The 22,713-nt window shown below is 49.1% G+C and overlaps 1 protein-coding gene across 5 annotated transcripts in view; it reads right to left on the reverse strand.

Annotated features, from left to right (window-relative positions):
* Window positions 1-6,669: 6,669 nt before the first annotated feature.
* The window catches only part of GPR20 (G protein-coupled receptor 20), a 38,485-nt gene continuing 22,441 nt past the window's right edge, over window positions 6,670-22,713 (reverse strand). For all 5 annotated transcript variants that reach the window (XM_053243760.1, XM_053243758.1, XM_053243759.1 and 2 more), the window contains 2 exons: window positions 10,943-11,008; window positions 6,670-8,606 (listed from right to left, as the gene is read on the reverse strand). In XM_053243760.1, coding sequence (XP_053099735.1) covers window positions 7,555-8,586 — 1,032 coding nt within the window. In that variant the 5' untranslated portion in view covers window positions 8,587-8,606; window positions 10,943-11,008 and the 3' untranslated portion in view covers window positions 6,670-7,554. The remainder of the gene's footprint in view (window positions 8,607-10,942; window positions 11,009-22,713) is intronic.

Below are 22,713 nucleotides of genomic sequence, written 5' to 3' on the forward strand. Positions count from 1 at the left end.
CAACTCCTGGTGACTGCAGAGCTCTGAGGTTCTCTTTGGTAGAATACAGGAAGGGTTGACCATTGCCATCTCCCATGCAGTTGAGATGATGCCTTCCAGCATCTTCCTATATCATACTTTTAAAGCCCTGAACGGCTTAGGTCTGAGTTATCTTGGGGAGCACCTTCTTCTGCATGATCCTCACTGCATGTTAAGGTCATCTAAGGAGGTCCGTCTCCAGTTACCACCAGTTCGTCTGGTGGCAACTCAGAGGCGAGCCTTATCTGTAGCTGCTCCTGGGCTGTGGAATGCACTCCTGGCAGAAATCTGCAATCTGAATTCTTTATTGACTTTCAGGAGACCCCTTAAAACCTATCTGTTTGGCCTGGCCTTCCAAGGTTTTTAAATTGTTGTAAATTGTTTTAAATGTTTGCCCGGGTTTTCCAGGGTTTTTAACTGTTTGAATGTTTAATTGGTTTTATTCTGTTTTTATAGTTTTGATTGTAATTGTTAACTGCTTTCAATTGTACTTATTTTGTTGTAAAAAAATAATGCCCTGAGCCATTTCTGGAAGGGTGGTATATAAATTGAATGAATGAATGAATGAATGAATAAATAAATAAATAAATATCGCGGCTGCCCAATATAGGTGTTTCGGGGATTCGAACCGGCAACCTCTGGCTTGCTAGTCAAGTCATTTCCCCAAAGGACAGTGTTATTCACCTCACATTAACTTGCAATGCTGCCTCATAACAAGTCAGGCCATTGGCTCATCTGCTGATACTACCTAGGAGCGGCTTGCCAGGCTTCTAGGGCTTGGAGGTTGCCAACTCTGGCTGGGAAAACCAAGGCTTCAGCTTGGACCATCTGCATGCACAGCAGTGCCCAAGTGAACAGCCATCTTGGAGCACGAGTGGAAGGGCAATACCTGATGACTCAATCAGCATCGGAGAAGTTGGTTAAATGCATCTGTGTTTTCCCGAGCAATGGAGGCAAGCTGGGTTCACCCAGTAGGTGCAGGAAACAGAAACCACCAGCAACTACCATTTGGATGTACGTCTGTATATATCCTTTGAGTGGCAAGAGAGGCTCTTCTTCGCCTCCCCTTTTACTCCGGTGAGGTTGACTTCCTTAGGGCCGATCGCCACAGCACAGAATTCTTCCCAAAGGACATTTGCTGCTCCCTTCTGGTGGTTGGCCAGAGGTACAGAGAGCTGTGGCTGGTTTCTGCATTTTATTGTAGCTGAGAACCATGGTTAGACTCAAATGGATATGCAAGATGGCTCTTTTCTGGTTTGAAAACCCCTTTAGGGAAGGAGAAGTTAGGAGGAGACTGCCTGTGGGTGAGGGAGTGGATACCACCAGTTCCCAGCTGGCCCTTTCTCCACCTCTTCTTAGCTTTGGTATTTTAGCATGTTCAAAGAACTGACATGCATCCTTTCAATGATCCATCTAATAACATGCAGGGTAGGCCAGGACTGTTATCCTTGGGAGGCTGAAAGACAGTGGCAGGGTTCACATGTAACGTGGAACCACAGTTTAATAGGCCTGCATTACATCCAAATGCACTGAAGCACAGAATGCTGACGAAACCGAGGGTTCAGAATTGGAACTCCAAGCTGAACCCTTTGGTTGTAGTGAGTTTCATCGCCGCAACTCGAGGTTCCAGGCAGCGTGGAACTTCAGGCGCTTCCTCTGGAACCGGAGTGGAGGGAGGAAGCTCTTCCCTCAACTCTGTTGTGATTGGCTGTGCGGGCTGTCCTTCAGTAAAGATGGAAGCCCGCACAGCCAGCTCCCCAGCCTCCTTGCAGTCTTACTGACTGCAGATACTGCTCTCCTGAATGTCCGAATTTGGATGAGAGAGCGGGGGGAGAGGGGCGCAGAACTGCAGGTCCACTGGACCCGTGGTTTTGTGTTACATGCGAATGTGGCCAGTGTCTTGCCTAAATCAACACAGCACGTTTCTGGCAGAGGTGGGCTTTTAATTGGCCAGTGTTTTAGCCGCTATGCTACGCTAGCTTTTGAAAACTGGGAAGACTTTCCACTTCTCTGCTTCTCTCCCAGTGTTGGGTGATATGCTGTGATAGCAGCTTCACAGGGTTATGGAAACAGGAACATAGGAAGCCACCTTATACCGATACAGACCCTTCGTCCATCTAGCTCAGTATTGTCTACACTGACTCGCAGCAGCTCGCTAAGGTTTCAGGGCTTGCAATTGCAGTGCTGCCAGGGATTGAACCTGGGACCTTCAAATGCTGTTCCACTGGGCTACGGCCCCATTCATAGCATCATTTGTTTTGAGGAAGCATATGAAATGAGACATTATTGCATGATAAATGCAACCCATCAACTCAACCTTACAGCCACGTTCGATTGCCACCTTTCCCTTCCATAGAGATTCTGCCCATTCAATATCATCTTACCCCTGCTAACTGAGGAAAGATACACCTTTTTAAAGTGGTGATTCTCTTACATTTAGCAGGAGGAGAGCAACTGGCCCTATCCAACCCCAGCACAGCGTCCCTCCAGTGGCTGTTGCTGGTGTCTACCTTATGTTTCTTTTTAGTTTGTGAGCCCTTTGTGGACAGGGGGCCATCTTATTTATATAGTATTTATTTTTCTATGTAAACTGCTTTGAGAATTTTGTTGAAGAGCGGTAGTAGTAGTAGTAGTAGTAGTAAATAAAATAGGCAGAGGTGCAACAAGGTTAGGATTAGGTTGCAAAGCCATTGCAGCGGGGGATTCTGGGAGTTGTAGTCAACAACATCTGGGATTCCCTGTTAGAGGGAACACTGACAGGAAACACAGCATCTGTTGAAATTTTGCCTGAAATGCAGATGTTACAGGCATAAAGTCTCTCCCAGGAACTATAGTAGAAACCCTGGGCTTAAAAGTTTGGTTTGAGTAGCAGAAATTTCTCTCCATTGTGCGTTTTTTGTTTTAAATCTTCAATATCTTCAGGTTTCCACTGGACTGTTGCCAAGGGGGCGTTTGTCAGGACAATGAAGAAAGCAGGAGGTCTGAGGAAGCTGCCAGTTGTTTAATTTCCTGATATTAATGGAGCATAATGTAAACAGCAATGGCAAATATTTACCTCTGTGTTCTTTCTGCAAATGTCCTGATGGGTGATGGACAGCTCTCTCTTCTTTCCTTTTTCGGCGGTTGGGCTTATTAAGGCACCCGTGAAGCGAGAAGGAACGGCCTCCCTATCACCATTTCATTTTATGTTGTTAACTTTTCCAGCCAAATCTGCAACTGTGCCCTTAAAAGCAACCTGGGTGGTAAACATTGGCAGGTGGGAAGGCTTATGTTCCTGCTGTGAAAAATGTAATGGGCTGTTGGAAAACATGCTGTTGTTAAAGACAGAAGAGCAGACCAGTCTGGCCTTTTCTTATCAGTTGGCAACTATTGCATTCCTTAATATCAGATCTGCAACAAGCTACTTAAACGCTTCATAGATTGACCTGATAATTGAATTAGAACAAAGGAACATAAGAACAGCCCCGCTGGATCAGGCTCAAGACCCATCTAGTCCAGCATCCTGGTTCACACATTGGCCCACCCAGGTGTGGCTCGTGGGGGGGGGGGCAGCGGGCGGCTTCTTTAAGGTAAATGGAGGTGGTGCTCCATGCCACCCAGCAGCCCCCTTGGCGGAGAATTGCCTCTGCCACTCACCTGGCCGCTGGCGGGGGCTCACCTCTGCGGGAGCCAGGTGACTGGCGGAGGCGATTTCCCACTGCGGGGGCTGCTGGGCAGCATGGAGCACTGGCTCCGTTTACCTTAAAGAAACCGCCTGCCACTCCCCAGGAGGCATGTTCACAAGCCGCGCCTGGGCCCACCAGATGCCTCTGGGGAGCCCACAGGCCAGAGGTATGTGCATGCCCTCTCTCTCCTGCTGGTGCTCCCCTGCAACTGGCATTGAGAGGCATCATGCCTCTGAGGCTGGAGGTGGCCCACAAACATCAGACTAGTAGCCACTGATAGGCCTGTCCTCCATGAATCTGTCTAAGCCCCTTTTAAAGCAATCCAAGCTGGTGGCCACCACCACATCCCATGGCAAGGAATTCCATAGATTAATTATGCACTGTGTGAAAAAGTACTTCTGCTTGCTGGTCCTAAATTTCCCAACCTTCAGTTTCGTGGGGTGACCCCTGGTTCTGGTGTTGCGAGAGAGGGAGAAAAATTTCTCCCTCTTCACTCCATGCATAATCTTTTACACTTCGATCATGTCTCCCCTTAGTCGCCTCTTTTCCAAGGTAAAGCGCCCCAGATGCTGTAGGCAAGCCTCATAAGGAAGGTGCTCCAGGCCCCTGGTCATCTTGGTTGCCCTCTTCTGCACCTTTTCCAGTTCTACAATATCCTTCTTAAGATACGGTGACCAAAGCCATATCTTGGAGGGTGATCTTGTAGGGTAGAATTGTAGGGTCATCTGGCAGAAAGGACCACAGGGCTGTGGTGCCTCCTTGCATAGAAGAAAGAATTCTAGCATGAGGCTGTAGCTCAGTAGCGGAGTATCTGCCTGGCGAGCAGAAGGCCCCCGGTTCAATCCCTGGCAGCATCTCCAGGTAGGGCTGGGAAAGGCCCCGGCCTGAAACCTTCGAGGGCAATGGCCAGACAGTGCAGACTGAGCTGGAAGGAATGGACTTGCAGGTATCATGACGATAATGGCCCATCAAGCCCACGACCAACCTTGTGTTAGACAACTCCGATGGGCTGTTTTGTTGCTGCAAAGCAGGATGTGGGATTTTCAGTGGAGAAGCAACTTGGGGAGTGCTTAACCCTTTCCCTTTTCTGTTGCAACTCTTTGTTGTCCAGGGTGCCCCAGTAGGGTTCCAGACACACGTCTTATTTTATAAGCATTAATCCGGAACCCTGCAAGGCAAAAAGCAGATGAAGAGGGGAGTGACAGCTGAAAGGCAGCCGGCAGGAAAAGGGTTAAGCACTCCCCACGCTGCGTCTCCCCTGAAAACAGGCCATTGGGGTTGTCTTTCATGCATGTTCATATAACATGCCGTTTGGCCCTAAAAGGTCCCGAGTTACCCTCCAAACAGCACAACATGCTTGAGAAAAACATTTTTAATCACAGTATTTCCACAGTGTACCTAATGGTGGTCTTAGCTGTCTTAGTATATGAACCAGCAGGGCTGGTTGGTCCCATCTGGGAGGATGAATGAAGATGGTGATTTCTGACACAGGCGACACCCCTAGAGATGGGAAAATAAGTGATAGCACTGCAATCCTTCCAGTGTTCAGTGTGTTATGCTTCTATTGTCCTGACCATCGGGCCCGCAGTGGCCAAATCCGCAATGGTGTTGTAAAAGCTTTAAAAACATTTCAGAACACAGAAACTACTATAAAATTGTACTGATGATGTTGCCAGAGGAATGGAAATGAAAACTGGGAGGAACGTCCTCCAAAGATTACTCCATGGAGACAGTACCACAATTTGTTCATGGTAACCCTAACCCTGACCCTACCTCTTTTGTCGGTGCAAAAATGATTGCCATTTTACCCTAACTCTTTTGAGGGCAGGGATAAAGAAGGGGGTGATAAGACACAGAAAGCTGTAAGTGCAGGAATGCCGTCACCTATTTTCCATCTCAGTAGTCCCCTGTGATGGTAAAGTGTGCTGTCAAGTCAGTGTTGACTCCTGGCACCCACAGAGCCCTGTGGCTGTCTTTGGTAGAGTACAGGAGGGGTTTACCATTGCATCCTCCCACACAGTATGAGATGATGCCTTTCAGCATCTTCTTATTTTGCTGCTGCCCAATATAGGTGTTTCCCATAGTCTGGGAAACACACCAGCGGGGATTCGAACCGGCAACCTTCTGCTTGTTAGTCAAGCATTTCCCTGCTGTGCCACTTAAGGTAGGCCCTGAGATGCTGCTGGTGGCCAATACTGTGGGCCTGGCTCGTGGAAAATCTTGTTTATTACTGTCAAGCCCAGCTATAGGTTTCAGGGGCCCCTCTGCAAAATTCGCCCTATGGGTCCTTCCTATCTGGGTGGACCCTGAGAAAGTATCTTTGCCACCACCATACACAGGCTGTGGGCATAGAGGTGGTCTTGGGGATCAGCAGTGGGTCCTTCTAAGAACCCTGGGGTCTTGGCCATGCATTTAGCTAAGGTGTGATGTTTTTTAAACCAAGGATGGGCAGATTTCAGGCTTGTGGGACCTACGTTAGGTCTTTACTGTTGGAAGTGAAGGACTTTGCGCTGTCTCATGTCTCAATGACAGAGGGGGACAGACTAGTGAGTCAGAGGGCTAGAGAGGTCAAGACATTGGCCATCCCTTCTCTACTACTCTGACACTAGCCCTTTGATATGTAGAATGCAAATCTCAGGGATTTCCTTCCTTCCTTCCTGCCACTTCCCCTTCCCTTCTTTCCCCTTCCTTCTCCCTTGCAACATGCAAGCTCCTCTTTCCCTGCACCATGTGTGCAGAGATGCAGAATCCATCTGCATCCAGCTTGCTAGATAGATTAGAGATCCTATCTCTCCACTTTACTATCTAGAATGGAGTTCACTAATAAAGACTCCTTATATTGATTGGAAACTATGAACTGGCTCCAAGTTATTTTACTCTCAGCATACCTGGGCAGACTCCGCTGTCTTGTGCCTCTGTGCACTCTGCTATATTAGAAGGGTATCTCTTACCAGAGAGAATTCCCAACATTTACTAGGTCCACCAACGAGTGCCAGGAGCAAATGAGTGGCTCAGAGGATGGGGCAGAGACAAATGCAAATTAGAAGTTCCAGGGCGGAGCCAATTACCTGCCATGCCCAATGAACCATGCCATAGGATAGCCTGCATATACAAGTACAAATCTGAGTTACTGCAGATTAGGGATTTTAATACAGAAATCCAGACTGCCCAGCAGAGCCGCACAAAGACCTGGTGTTTATTTAATTTATACTCCTGTTCCACAGGCAAAGAACACTGAGGCTGAGAGATTAAGTGATTAGCACAAGGTCACCTATGACAGATTTTTTTATATTTTTTTTGCTTGCTGTAGTTACAATTTTGGGAGTCAGAAACTCTTGCCAGTCACTGAGGATCTAGCAGTACTGGACACCCCCGTTTTGAATTACCACCACCAGTTTTCTGCAACATTTTGCTTTATCTCCTCTGAAAATACAGGTCCTTGCTATAGTTCCTTCTGTGCCACTTGTAAAAGTCTGTAGTACAGGCATCTGAACAAATACTTGCTGTCTTTAAACCACCCTTATTTGTTTTCAGTCCTCCAAGTATCATGGAGATGTGGATAGACCGGCCAAAAATGCGTAGCTGCACTTGTCCTTCTCTGTGGTTCCCAGGCCGAAGGATCTCTTGTTAGATCACGGTGCAGAGTGCCCCCTGGGATACGCTCCTGCAACTTGTACTTGAGTGGAAACATCATGATATTACTCCCAGGTGAAAGCACCAGCTGCCATAACACACATGGACAGTGCAACTGGAGAGCACAGGAAGTTCTGCTGCCAGTTTGCTGGAGGTAAATGTGATATTCTAAAGTACTCTTAGAAAAGAGGATAGAACCACGTATCCAACCACATTGTACATGGGAATCTCCATGCCTCTAGGAGCTTGCCATACTGTTCAGTGAAGGCAAGCCCCGTGGGCTCCCTATAGCATTTGAGAAGCCTATAATGGCATTGGAACCAGAGCCCTTGTTCACGCTGATGATGTCTCCACTGGTTTGTTCAGGCTCAGACTTCCTGAAGATGTTTTTCATGGACGACCGGAAATTGTTGGTGACAAAGCAGTAGACAATTGGGTCCATGCAGCTGTTGAGGCTGCTCAAGGTGACGGTCACATGGTACACAATCACACTGATGTCATTGGGCATGTCTGGGTTGATGGAGATGGCCAGTTGGCGCACATGGAAAGGGGTGAAGCAGATCATGAAGATGATGAGGACGGTGATGAGGAGCTGCACTGCCCTCATCCGCCTCTCACGGCTCTGGTGCATGAGCGTCGGCTTGGAGAGGGCGCACATGATCCTAGTGGTGAAGAATGTGATGATGATAAGGGGGAAAAAGTACTCGCAGACCATCAGGGGCAAGATCTTGGCAACAGAGAAATGCATGGCCATGATGAGGATGGAGAAAGTGACCACTGTGGCAAAGATCCAGATGAAAGCACAGATGCCCTTGGCGTAGTTGGGGTTCCTCCACTTGCGTGAGGCTTCCACTTGGACGATGGCCAAGTACCGGTCAATGCAGATGCACGTCAGGAAGAGGATGCTGCAATACATGTTGACAAAGTAGGTGAAGATGTGGATAAGGGCGCAGCGCTCGCAGTCTGGGGCACTGTAGTGCATGATGATCCTGATGGGCAAGGAGAAGCCCACCAGCAAGTCGGTAATGATCAGATTGATCGTGTAGATGACGGAGGTGGTTTTGGTCTTTGTGCGGAAGCAGAAGACATAGAGAGCCAATGAGTTCAATACCACCCCCACCAGGAAGATGATGGCGTTGACCACCACCAGTACTATCCACAAAGTGTAAAATGGCTTTGACAGTTCTTTATCCAAGTGGATAAATTTGGTAAACAGACTGCTGCTATTGATGGATGCTGTAGAGTTGGTATGGATCTTGGAGGACTCCATGGCCAATGGTTTCCTTGCGCCTACAAAACAGAAGCCAAGAGACAGATTCAGAGCTCAGAGTTTCACCATGCATAGAATCATCATGTCATTAAGCTGCATTAAGCCCCACCCTTAGTTTTTAAAAGCTAAGATGCTAGGGCTCAAAGTCTGCCTGGCCCTGGCTGTATTTCCAGATGCATGCGGCTAGTCAGCTGCGAGGGAGAAAGCATTCTATACAGCTCCAGAGAAACTCCTCTTTTGCCTTCACAGTGCCAAAGCACTGAAAAGTGGTTTTGGGGCTAATGTCTAGGGCGATTCGGCTCAGACGACATCCTGATAGTGCCAGAACTTCGAGACACTCCTTACAGTAGGATCTGCATCTAGACCATGCATCTGATCTTTTTGCCTGACCTTGCATGGAAGATTACGACTGGGCAAACCCCCCACCTATGCAAAATCCAATTTACCCTGCTTCATAGTAGGGCCAACCTTGCTTTTTCATCCTTTATGATGGGGCCCTTGGGAGATCACACACTTTGCGTACGTAAGGTGCCCGGCTCAGTAAACATAACCATGTACACTGCTCTGGGCTCCTCGGAGAAAGAGCGGAATAAGAATGTATACCAAGAAATAATATATCGTTGAAAGGATTTCAGGCAGCAAGTGTGGGGAGCAGAGGTGCACCTAGGTAATTTTGGAGCCTGGACCTAAAGGTTTTTGGAGGCCCCACTCCCCTGCAAATTAAGCATCACCATGCTCCGCCAGGCGACCACACCACTAGGGACAGACTAAAAAGGATTTGGGGCCACCCAGGTGATGTGGAGGCCCTGGACTTCGGCCCCAAAGTCCAGGGGTAAGAGCACCTCTGGTGGGGAGTGATATCTGATTGAGACCTTGGAGGTCTGTTGGCAGTCAGACAAAACTGGGCTAGACGGACCAATGCCCTGACTCAGCACAGGGCAGCTTTAGATGTTTGCCGGCTTTCTCCTGGTGCCTGGGCTACAGAATGATCAGGGGCCTGGAGCACCTTCCGTATGAGGCAAGGCTACAGCATCTGGGGCCCTTTAGTTTGGAAAAGAGGCGACTACAGGGAGACATGATCGAAGTGCATACAATTATGCATGGAGGGGAGGGGCTGGACAGAGAGAAATTTTTCTCCCTCTCTCACCGCACTAGAACCAGGGGTCACCCCATGAAAATGAAGGCTGGGAAATTTAGGACCAACCAATTATATCATAATTGTTTTAATCATTTAATCCTTTTTAAAATTGTATTTTAACATATGTAGACACTTAATGGTGTAGTGGGAAAATGACTTGACTAGCAAGCCCGAGGGTTCGAATCCCCGCTGGTATGTTTCCCAGACTATGGGAAACTCCTATATTGGGCAGCAGCGATACAGGAAGATGCTGAAAGGCATGATCTCATACTGCATGGGAGGAGGCAATGGTCAACCTAACCAAAGAAAACCACAGGGCTCTGTGGGCGCCAGGAGTCGAAATTGACTCGACGGCACACTTTACCTTTACCTTACGCCACCTAGGGATGCACATGTCAGGTGGTATAGATAGATAGATAGATAGATAGATAGATAGATAGATAGATAGATAGATAGATAGATAGATGTACTCTTCCACACAGCTCATAATCTATGGAATTCTCTGCCACGGGATGTGGTGATGGCCACTAGCTTGGATGGCTTTAAAAGGGGCATAGACAAACTCATGGAGGACAACTTTGTCAATGGCTACTAGTCTGATGGCTATAGGCCACCTCCAGCCTCAGAGGATGCCTCTGAGTATCAGTTGCAGGGGAGTAACAGCAGGAGAGAGGGCATGCCCTCACCTCTTGCCTGTGGGCTTCTCAGAAGCATCTGGTGGGTCACTATATGAAAGCGGATGCTGGACTGGACGGGCCTTGGGCTGGCCCTCCTGTCTTCCTGCTCTTCTCTTCCTTGCTCCTGTCCTGAGAACATGGGTGGCCAGCAACCCACTCCATGTATGGCATTACGTTGCTGGGGTCCCTGGGGGGCAAAGCCTTGCACCCCCCCACCCTCCGAGTGCCTTGGCACTGCTGTGGAACCCAAATTATAGAATGGCTTCCCTACAGAGGTATGCTAGGCCCCTCAATGCCGCCTCCAGAAGGGCAGCAAAGACTATATTATTCAGGCGAGAAGTTTCCGTCTTTCAGAGTAGCCTCATTGGAATGGCTGTTGCTTTGCTATTATTTGTGTGTTTATTATGCTGCCAATTTATATTATTGTATGTATATCAGTTTATTTTTGAACATAAGTTGACTAGAATGCACTTTATTGCAGAAAGTGAGGCCGGGGTGGGAGGCGGAGGAGTGTAAATTAATAAAAATGAAACTAAAGTACCTGGAGACGCCGGGGACGAAACCTGTCTTCAAAGCAGATGCTCCTCTACTGAACTCCAGGTCCCACCTGGAAAAGGAAGTTAACAAACAAGAGTGTCATTCAGATAAACCGTCTGAGTTAAATATTTTGCCTGGTGCAATCCTGATCCAGGTCGCCTGGCTGACTTTCCCTGTTCCTTCCTTGGCCCTGCCTCCTAGCAGAACCCCTGCTGTCCTGGGAGAGTTTCCCGCCCTGTTTAATTCTCCAAAAGCTCTGTGTTTAAACTTTCCTCCAGTGATTTATCACTTTATTTATAAATGAAGGGTTAAACTTTTTTTAAAAAAGGTTCACTTTGTGTCTTGGCAAGTTCCTGCACAGCTACGGCTTAGATTGGCCAAATATGGTATTTTTCTTTTGTGGAAAGCCGCAAGGTTGGCCGTGCCTGCGGGTCTGTTGCATTGTGCCATGCTTTGACCCAGAGACATGGAGCTGGGCTGCTTTTGTGAAGAATGGAAGGAAGTCTCCATACAAAACTGTTCGCAAGGGCCCCGATCCATGTATGGAAGGGAGGAAGGCTGGGGCCACTCTAGAGCTGACAGCAGAAAATCTGATGGCTGTATTCGGCAGTGCAGCAGGGAAGCAGCCTGCCTAGGGAGCAAGAGGCTGTTGGTTCGAATCCCCACCAGTGTGCTTCCCAGACTGTGTCTAGTAAGTATATATATTTGTAGTTACCTACATCAGGCAGCAGCAGTATAGGAAGGTGCTGGAGGCGGATGCTCACTTCAGTGACAGTAGCAAAGGCATCATCTTATAATGTGCGGGAGGAAGGCAATGGTCAACCCCTCCTGTATTCTACCAAGACAACCACATGGCTCTGTGGTCGGTCACCAGGAGTCGACACCGACTCGACGGCACAATCTTTCCTTTCCTTTATTCTGTAAACCAGGAGTTCCCTACCTTGGGTCCTAGGATGTTCTTGGACAACAACCTCGATCAACCCCAGCCACAATGGCTGGAGAGGATGAGGGGAGCTGTAGCCCAACCTCTGAAAGGGGGTTGAAGGACCCAAGGTTATCAGGACTGGAGAAAGGTCATTATGGCTGGAGATGATGGGGAGTTGTTGTCCACCAAGATCTGGGGACCCAAATGTGAGAACCTCGGATGTATATAACTATATACACAGTTATAACACCAATTTAAGCCCCCCCTCCGCTGATGTGCAATGTAACCCCCCATGGTGCCCACCATGAGCACTGCGTTTATCTGGAGAGACACATGTGGAATCTGGGAGAGATCCTCCCTGTGATTTGGAGCACTTCAGACAAAGGCCGCATTCAGACAAAACGCCAAACCGGAGGTAAACATCCAAATTAGGAACATAGGAAGGTGCCACATACTGAGTCAGACCATTGGTTTATCTAGCTCAGTATTGTCTTCACAGACTGGCAGCGGCTCCTCCAAGGTTGCAGGCAGGAATCTCTCTCAGCCCTACCTTGGAGATGCTAGGGAGGAACTTGGAACCTAGATGCTCTTTCCTCCATCCCCTAAGAGGAATATCTTGCAGAATAAAGCTTTGATCTTTAAGTCCTCTCGCCTGGGCTGATAATTATTGGGCTCCATCCGCCTAGGAACGAACCTCCCCTACTGGGTCAAGTCTACCCTAGTACAGTACATCACTCACATGTGGTCTCTCATTCAACTGTAACCAGGGTGGACCCTGCTTTGCTAAGGGGACAAGTCATGCTTGCTACCACAAGACCAGCTCTCCTCTCATAGACATTAGCCTAACAATGGCCTGCCAAACTCCAGTTGCAGTGGAGGGGAGCCACTCCGTTCTGCTTGGCCTCCGAGGCCAATCCCAGCAAGTTTCTGGGATTTGTAGGAAAAGCATCTGCATGTCAGTGGGGCAGCTACGATTGGTCACGATCTCGAAGGGTGCATGCTGAGCACAATCATGCATTTCCAGAGCACTCCACCCACCCTTGGCATGGAAAGGGCATTTAAAACCATTTCAGTGCCCTTCCATGCCATGCCATGGCAGTGCAGCTTCTGCCAGTGATGGCACTGCCTCCCTTTAGGTAGCTCCGCACCTCGATAGTCCCACACAAACTTGAATTCTCAGGGGTTTTTTGTTCCGTGGGGGGATTTTATTCCTCTTCAATTAAAGAAGGGGAGGGGAGCATGGAGACTTCCTAGGAGGGGATATGTAGATGAGGGAAAGCAAAGGATGCTGGGAGGTGCTGGGGGCTACGTCCCACCATAACCTTGGATGATGTTATGAGGGGTGACCCCAGCAAAGCAATCCATGCAGACCCAACTAAAATCCACTATCTGGCCCTCTCATGAGCGGGCTAACCCTCTCATGAGAGGGCCAGTCTACTGGGGAAGGCTTTGCCCATTGAAGGGTGTAACCCCATCCACGGACTATGAGTTCAGGAGTTGAGCCAGCCAGCCCACCCAACCCACACATCAAAGGGGCCCCCGCTTGTCAGTAGTAAAATTAGAAAAAATTCTCTGCAGCCTCTCCCCCCAAAACCCTCTGAAGCCTTGCCGACACCCAGAGGACATCTATACATGCCATGGCCCAGAGGCATGCATGGAGGGAAGGCAGGGGGAGACACTTGGATGGACCCTAACATCCATTCAGAATCAAAGGTCCCAGTCCGGCACCCCACTGTATGCAGATCTGCCAGTGTGGGGAAACACGGGAGAGGGGAGCCCCTATTCTCTGGCCACCCTGGGATACCAGGGTGGCCATTCCGAGGGGCTGCCTTGCGCACAAATGATTTTAATCATTTAAATGATTTTAATTGTTAATTGATTTAAAGTTTTAAATGATTTTAATTGTAAACCACCTAGAGACGCAAGTTTTGGGCAGAATAGAAATATTTTTTAAAAATTGAAACATGGGCGGCCAGCCTGGTAGGGGGCACGCTCTGACAGCTACTTGGCGGCAGTCCCCAAGATGAGGAAAGCAGTCTCTGGGGCAGCCCTCCCCATGGCTTCCCTCCACCCAGCAACCTGGCTCAATATAGAGCCCCCATGGCCTGACATTCTCATGAGGGAGGTGTCTGTGGGAGAAGGGGATGTTTTACCATCCGGCATCCTATCTGAATTTGTTTGGCAATTCTCTCCCCTCCCCTCTGATGGTCTTTCTCATGATTTGTTTGGGGGTGTCCTCATGGCCTGGGCAGTGCACCCTGGCTTGGGTGGCCATATCTTTAAGGAAGGATTTTGGCTTACCCAATCCCAACCCTGGTGACTGGCCTTGCTCATGAATAAGCCTAGGGAATGAAATCCGCCCCCATGGGGCGGGGGGGGGGAAGAGGGTCTGGGTTGCCCTTTCCCAACCTTTTGTGAGAAGAATAGAATTTGGCTGTTTGGGATTCCCTGCTGGGGGCTGCCTTTTAAACCATTCCCAGAGCCAAAAAACCCCCTAACCATATACGTGGACAGGGGAGACAGCGGGTTCAGGCACAGACCTTTAAACCCATTCAAAGTTCCTGGGTCTGGCCTGGCGTAGTGCTGCATGCAGATCTTCAGGCACAGGGAGCCCTGATTTTTGGCTGCCCCAGGCTGGCAGTGTTGCCCCTGGGGGGGCACAGGCAGGGGTGCACATTTCCACATGGCCAGGAGGGCTGGCTGGGGGCATGGTTTTGCAGAAATCTGGCCATGGTCCCCAAAACAGGGGTAGTAGTCTTTGGGATACCCTTCCCCACAGTTTCCTTCAACACAGCAATCTGGCTCTATGTAGGGCCCATGGCCCTCTTGACTCATGACTCTCTTGAGCAGGCACTGTCCACCTGGGTCTGTACCCATTGTCACCCACAAAGGAAGAATCTCTTCATTTGCTGGAGCAATGCTGATCCAGCTGCCCGGCCCTGCTCATGAGTAAGCCTAAGGAGCTAACATGACCCCCTTCCCCAATCTTTCTGTGAAAAAAAAAATGGAATTGGCAGCTCCAGAAACCCTGCTTGTGGAAGCCTCTTAAATCAGGACAGGAGCTCCCCCTCCGAATATTTGCTCCCCACCCGGAGAGGGGGTGCCCTGCTCATGCTGGCTATCCCTGCCATGAGGGGGGCATTTGTCCCCCTGGTATGCAAGGCTTACCTGCTTGCATGGATGGTGTAGACATAGGGGTGGGTTATGGACCTTTAAACCCATTCAAAGTTCTCAGAGTTGCACCATATGCAGATAGTCCCCTGCAGATACGGGGATTCCTGGGAGAACAGACCCCCGGTTTCCTGTGGCCCTGGGACAGTGGGCTCGGTCTTTGGGGCCATGGGCAAAGGTGCACATCTCCACATTGGTTTATCTAACTCAGTGCTGCCTACTCTGACTGTCAGCAGTTCTCTAGGCAAAGAGAGGCCTTTCCCCATCCTTTGTGCCAGGGCTGCTTAACTTCGGCCCCCCCTGAAGACATTGGCCTACAATTCCCATAATCCCTGGCTATTGGCCAATGTGGCTGGGGATTATGGGAGTTGTAGTTCAAAAACAGTTTGGGAGGGGGCTAAGCTGAGCAGGGCTTCTCCATACCCTTGATGTTGGAGACGGAACCGTCTCTCATGCAAGCATACATTCTCCTGCTGATTTCGTTACTGGGCCTCTCCTATTGGCCTTTTGGTTTCTGGGAACTCAAGATTTGCATTTTCAAGGTACATTTTTCTCTCTGCTGTGACAGTGACTAGAAATATTCTCTCTCAAGAACACCATGTGAAGAGCCCTTTTAAGAGAAACACCTTGTGACATGGATGGGTAGAATTGGTTCCTCAGTCAAGAGTATTTGTCTCTATATTTATGCAAGCACACACTTTAAACCTAGTAAATGTGTTTTATTAGTAAGGCTGGGACAGTTATATTGTACATGCCTCCCATTCCTACACTCATAAACTCTTCAAATCACAACCTTCATGGGCATGATCCAGGAAAACGTTAGTTGCAAACAGAACCCATGGAAGGCAAGAAGATTTGCATGTGCGACTTGGAAGCAAAGTCCCATCCGTTCAGTGGGGCTTACTCCCAGGAAAGTATTTATTTATTTAAAATATTTATACCCCTCCCTTTGACACATGCTCAAAATTAAACATGCCCCAAATAGCTTACAGTATCAATTAAAACTGTATTAACAGTTATATTATTTTATTAGGCTCTGGTAGCTACCACCTCATATCTGAGTAGGACCTCCAATGAAGACAAGAACATTCAGACATCTTCATATAAGGCCATTTTGGACTTTGTAAGTCAAGTGGTTTGAAGGCAGGAGGCCTCTGAGTACCAGTTGCAGGGGAGTAACAGCAGGAGAGAGGGCATGCCCTCAACTCCTGCCTGTAGGCTTTCAGTGGCATCTGTTGGGCCACTGTGCAAAACAGGATGCTGGACTAGATGGGCCTCCTTGGGCCTGATCCAGCAGGACAAGGCTGTTCTTATGTTCTTAATTACACCTGCAAACAAAGTGGCAGCCAGGGAAGACTTTTAAGCAGTTTCCTGGCATAATATGACCAGTCCTTCCTGTACCATTAAGAGCCTAGCTGCCGATTCTGAACCAGGTGAAATTTCCGAATTGTCTTCATTAGCACACATGCAGCTCATTGCAATCATATAACCTAGATGTTATCAGAGCAGGAATAATGGTACTAAGAGTAGATTTTCCCAAGGAGGGTTGCAGGGGTACCCCGACCAAAGGTGGTTAAAGATGGTCTCGGGAGCCATTTAGGCACCAAACTGTAGAGATGGATCAAAGCGCGCTCCACATCTGAATGATTTCTTCAGAGGAAATACAACCCTGTCCAGAAGATGCTGATTTCCAACTCTTTGGTCAAGGATATCACCAAGCAACAGGATCTTAAGCCCTCTTCAGATGATAGTTTAAAATGACAGTGTTCTTAAGTGTATACTATCCAAAAATGGAATGGAAGGACCTTCTCTGGTGCATCAATCAATCCGCCTCATATGCTGCTCACACTTACAGTGTCCATCTGAAGAGGCAAAATGGTGGACGCTTCCGTGATTGGCAGGCTTAGGTGCCTGAGCCAACAGCTTTTGCTTCTTCTGATGGACACTGTACATCTGAGCAGCCCAGGAGGGTGAGCTCACCAGGGATGGGTGGACTTCTGTTCTCGCTTTGAACAGTATGCTCATGTACACCATCCTTTTAAACTAACATCTGAAGAGGGATTGAGCTTCAGTTTATGAGCTCCCATCCAGCCCTTGACTGACTCCAGACACCAGAGTGGTCAGGATGTCCAGCATAGCCTCATCTGGATTCAGTGAAAAGGAGTAAAGCACCACCAGCATACTGGTGATGCTTCACTCCACATTCCCAAACCACCTCTCCCAGGCAGTTCCGTATACCTGTCAAATAGTCTGGGAGGCAGGACAGTATCTGTGAATCCCCACAGCACAAATGCAATTTACCACTTTCTGGAAACCGCTCATCATGAAGGAAAAGTACCACTGAAGTGTACTCCGCCCCCAGTTCCCATTCCAGACAGCGGATCCAGAAGAATGCCATGGCTAAAGGTATTAAAAACTGCCGAGAGGTCTAGAAGATATATCAGGACATGACTTTTCCTGTCTTCTCCTGGTGAAGGTTGTCCATCAGGGCAACGAAAGCAATTTCAGTTCCCAAACCAGTTCAGAAGCCAGACTGAAATGGGTCCAGATCCTCTTTTACCCAGGAATGCCAGTTACTGCATAGCCCCACAACCTGGTTGAGCAGCTTGGGGAGGCTCAGAACTGGCCAATAGCTCCCCAGATCATCTGGATCCAAGGTGAGTTTCTTCAGAAGTAGTCTCCTGTAGCCCTGAGATCAGGTGGCGTATTGCATTTGGAAGAACCGCAATGATCAGCATGAGTAAAATTTGGAAGAGCAAAGATATTAGTCTCCTAACCAAATACAGGTTAGTGAATGCAATAATATTTCCAATAGCCACATATGGCTGTGAAACTTGGACTCTGAAGAAGGCAGATAGGAGAAGGATGGAGGCTTTCGCGATGTGGTGTTGGAGGCAACTGTTGCGTATCCCATGGACAGCGAGAACTACAGATAAGGAAGTTTTAGATCGAGTTAAACCAATAATATCGCCAGAAGCCAAGATTACTAAACAAAGACTGACATATTTTGGTCATGTCATGCAAGCTGATTCACTTGAAAAGACAATTATGCTGGGAATGATCAGTGGGAGGAGGAGATGGGGACGGCCTTGTACTCGGTGGCTGGATATGATAAAAAACGACACTGGAATTACCATGGCGGACTTAAAGGAAGCTGTACGAGATAGGACGGCATGGAGTGCAGTGATCCATAGAGTGACTGAGAGTCAGACACGACTGAACGGAGAGAGAGAGAGAGAGAGAGAGAGAGAGAGAGAGAGAGAGAGAGAGAGAGAGAGAGAGAGAGAGATTGAGAAGTCTTCTGGGTGCCTTCTCCAGAGTGGCCAGCACCACTGTCTCTCTCAGCAAAGTATCAGGCCCCAACCAGCATTAGGCCCTCCTATCCAGCAATTGTACGCAGCCCTCCCAACAGCTGCCACTTATCACACACTTTCACTGCTAGTGCCTCTGACTGAACTAGGGTAGGGGGCTTCTCCTACCCCAATAATAATTGTGTGAATGAGCCTGTTGGCTGTTGTTTGGTTCCAACAGGTCATTCTTCTGTGGTCAGAGGCAACTAGCCAGGATGAGGACAAGCATAAAGGCAGTAGGCTACACTTCTCAAAGCACCCTGTTGATGCCCTCAAGCTGCTGTTGCTGAAATCCATCCAAGTTAAAGCAACCAGACTGGTCCTTGGGGACACTTTGTATCAGAACGACAAACAAAGTGGCATTCAAGTCAGGAGGGATGTGAGTGATTGTATCTGCGGAGTGCATTGCAAACAGACCTCCAAGTTCTGCCAAGGTCTGGGGATGCAGGTGCAAAAGAGCGCTTGCCATGGGAAATGGCTGCACTGGATGGCCCTGTGCAGTTGTGAGGATGGGGTGGGAGAGTTCTCTCTTTGCTGCTGTCTCCATCACAGACTAGGCTCTAACATGTGCTCTGACCCAGTGTTTCCAAACCTTGGCTCTCCAGATATTGTTGGACTACAACCTCCATCATCTCCAGCCACAGTGGCCTTCAGACATTGCACCTGAGGCTGATGGGAGTTGTAATCTGATACCATACAGGGACACGAGACTGAGAACCCCTGGGTTAGCCCATGTTCAGTTGTGCTGACTCTGAACGGACATCTCTCCCATATATAAACCACCATCTACTGCTCTGGTTGGGGGAAAATATCAAGGAGAGCTGGTTTATGTTAGCAAGCACGACTTGTCCCCTTAGCTAAGCAGGGTCTGCCCTGGCTGCATATGAATGGGAGACTTGATGTGTGAGCACTGTAAGATATTCCCTTCAGGGGATGGAGCTGCTCTAGGAAGGTTTCAAGTTCCTTCTCTGCTTCTCCAAGATAGGGCTGAGAGAGATTCCTGCCTGCAGCCTTGGAGAACCCACTGCCAGTCTGTGAAGACAATATTGAGCTAGACAAACCAATGGTCTGACAGCTTCCTGTTTTCCTGTGTTCCTGCCACATGTGGAATACACAGGATAGTCGCTTTGGGGAAGCAATGTTTTGAAGGGCAGCAGCAAAGCAGAATGCATCAAGGGCCGTGTTCCGAAACTGAGTGTGCAACATTGCAAGGGGTTCCAACCACACCTTTTGGATGACCTGAGGCAGTTGCTGGGAGTCGGCAAAGTCTTAGGGAGGACCTGGCCTCTACCCAACTCGGGAGAAATGATGGAACTGCAGGAAGACTTGTCTGTCCCTCCTCAATTGGCCCCAGCGGCACACTGAATGGCTGCACTGGGGTTAAAAGGCAATCCATTAATATCAGGAATGGGTGGCCACCTAACTGGGACCAGGGCAAGCTGCCCAGTCTGCATGGCTGGCTTAGGAACATAGGAACATAGGAAGCTGCCATATACTGAGTCAGACCATTGGTCCATCCAGCTCAGTATTGTCTACACAGACTGGCAGCAGCTTCTCCAAGGTTGCAGGCTGGAGTCTCTCTCAGCCCTATCTTGGAGAAGCCAGGGAGAACTCCCGGAGCCTAGAAGCTCTTCCCAGAGTGGCCCCATCCCCTAAGGGGGAATATCTTACATTGCTCACACACGTAGTCTCCCACTCAAATGCAAATCAGGGCAGACCCTCCTTAGCAAAGCAGGCCATTCACGCTTGCTACCACAAGACCAGCTCTCCACAAGACCATCTCACAGGGACGTTAGCATGTCCACTACTCCTTTGAACACTTTTCACACTTCCAGCAACATGGCACACAAGGATATAATGGGGAGGGGCCGTGCAGGGATGGACCACCATTACTTCTTGGCTTCTCTGGTTGTTGGGGTGGACATGGCCATGGGGGCTTCATGGAGATCGCCTGCACTTCTGAACTACATCACAAGTGGCACAGCACTGAACTGGGAGGAGCGTGGCTTGTTGCCACTTGGAAGAGACTTGAAAGTCACCCAAATCCAGCTTCAGTTGGAAACCAAACCAAACACCCCAAGCCTCGTCACCTTACATGAAAGAGTTTATTCCCAGGACGTGGTCATGAACACATATGCTGTAAACATCCTCTTGTCCTGCTAATCCCTGGACAGCTGGGATACTTATGGGAAACTGTTAACTGCCTAATAAGGGTGAAATGACTTCAGGAAAGATTAAAGGCTGTGTTCTCTCTCCCTCCCTTGCTCTCTCAATGCGATATCCCCTATTGGGTTTCAAGAGGGTTCAGGGACATGGATGTAGATTATTCAGGGGTTTGCCTTAAAAAGATGAAACTGCTGTGGTTTTGAAAACAATTTAGCACGGAACGGGGCCTCTAGAGATGTGAAGGCTGAGGGGTGGGGCTGGAATAAAATTATCCCTCCCCCCCATGAACCCCCCTCCCAGTTTTTTTCAGGGTCCCTCCCTCCCATTTCCCCCCAGGGCTTCATATCTCTGCAAGCTTCTAAACGACAGCTCCTGTCTTGCCTTCTGATGTAATCTAGTCCTTTGATGCATCCCTAGCAGGTAAGCAATTTTTCTTGCCGAATAGCAAAATTGCACGTGTCCAGTTCTGACTACAAGCATTTCACAAATGGAAAGCAGGTAATAAAAGTGCACGCAGAACACATTATTCCAGCTTAACAATGCAGATGAGCAGAGCACACACACCCTCCAACATTTTGCTCTGGGCTGTAGCAAGAATGGCGTGGGCCCTGGGGCAAAAAGTGAAAATTCTCTCTCCCCCCACCGCCACTTCTTCTGCAGAGAAGTGTGAGGGGGAAGAGGAAAGAGCAATGTTTTATAACTGCTCCCCTCGTAAACAAAAAACAATCTGATATGGATCTAACTAAGACTTTATTCCAGAAACAACTCCAATTTCTGCTTCTCTTTTCCCCTTTCTGACCCCCCCCCCCACTCGGCACTCTCTACAGGATACCCAGTGGGACAAACTTACAAACACAAAAGATTTCTAAATAGCATACAGCAAGCAAACATGCAAGCAAGCAAGCAAGCAAGCAAGCAAGCAAGCAGGCTGTCACCCAGCTGGTGGGCCCCCCTTCTCAGTGGGGCCCAGTGACATGTGTGCCCCCCTTCCTAGTTCAATTACAGCTATGCCCCTGATTCTGCAGATGAACACAGGAATACACTTATAACAACCACATCTCTTTCCGAGGATGACTGCCCAAGCCTCCCCCCATCCCCACACAGTTACACATTCCTGAAGCCTTGATTTTGTTCATGGTCGGCCGCCTCTGCGGTCCCCATTGCCTGAAAAATAAAGATAAAAGGTACTCTTTTTCTCCCCCCACCTACTGTAGGGAATGCCCATTTACTTGTAAAGGGGAATCCTCACCAGATTCCCCTTTACAAGTATACCCCACCGAACCAGCCTGCGACCCGGACTGTGCTGGGGTGGTTTGAATTCGGTCCGAATTTTAACTGAACCAGCTAAACCAGTTCCGTACACAGCCCTGTTCCAGATATGGCTGAACTACAACTCCCATCATCCTAGAATCAGCCCCATCCTGGGGTGGGGGTGGAGCAAATCAAAGCATAGCCCTGAGCCATGCACCCATCGCTGGTCCTGCACCAGTGGCATGGAGATTCCAGGCTGTATTCTCCCTGTCCACCACTGGCCCCGGAGCTCAGCTCCTGCCAAGCAGCCATGCTCCTGACCTAGCTGGCACCCAGTGGCAGACCTGGACTGGCCCACAGGGCAACAGGGCATATTCCTGGTGCGCCCACCCACGGGGCACCCCTGTGCCCTGACTCCCACCCTTAATTACCCATTCTGCTCAAAACCAGGCACCCTCCCCACATACATTCCACCTCCCTCTCAGTGCCCCCAGTCCGGCCCTGCCCCGTGGTACACTTCGCTTGGCTGTGTGCAGTGCAGGTCTGGCTGGGCTGCTCTCCTCTCTGGCATTCCCAGAGAGAAGAGCAGCCCAACCAGAGCGGCCACTGTGTGAGCAGCTGCTGTGGTTGGAACCACACTCCAGGAGCTGTGGGTGGCTGTGGGGAGACTCCAGGCAGAAATCTCCACACAACTGCTCTTGTGCCAAGGCTCCACATCTCCTCATGCACCACCTAGCCCCCACATCCCCCTAGAGATGTGGTCTTGCTGCCCAGGATGATGGAAGTTGTAGTCTAACAACTTCTTGAGAACCAAGTCTGAGAACTCCTGGCAAAAGCAAGGGCAGCAAAATCAAATCACGCAATTGCTTGGAAAAGGAATAGGTTTATAAATGCTAGTTTTCACCTCATCCA

This window comes from Hemicordylus capensis, chromosome 4 (genome assembly GCF_027244095.1).
Source record: "Hemicordylus capensis ecotype Gifberg chromosome 4, rHemCap1.1.pri, whole genome shotgun sequence".
Classification (NCBI taxonomy): domain Eukaryota; kingdom Metazoa; phylum Chordata; class Lepidosauria; order Squamata; family Cordylidae; genus Hemicordylus; species Hemicordylus capensis.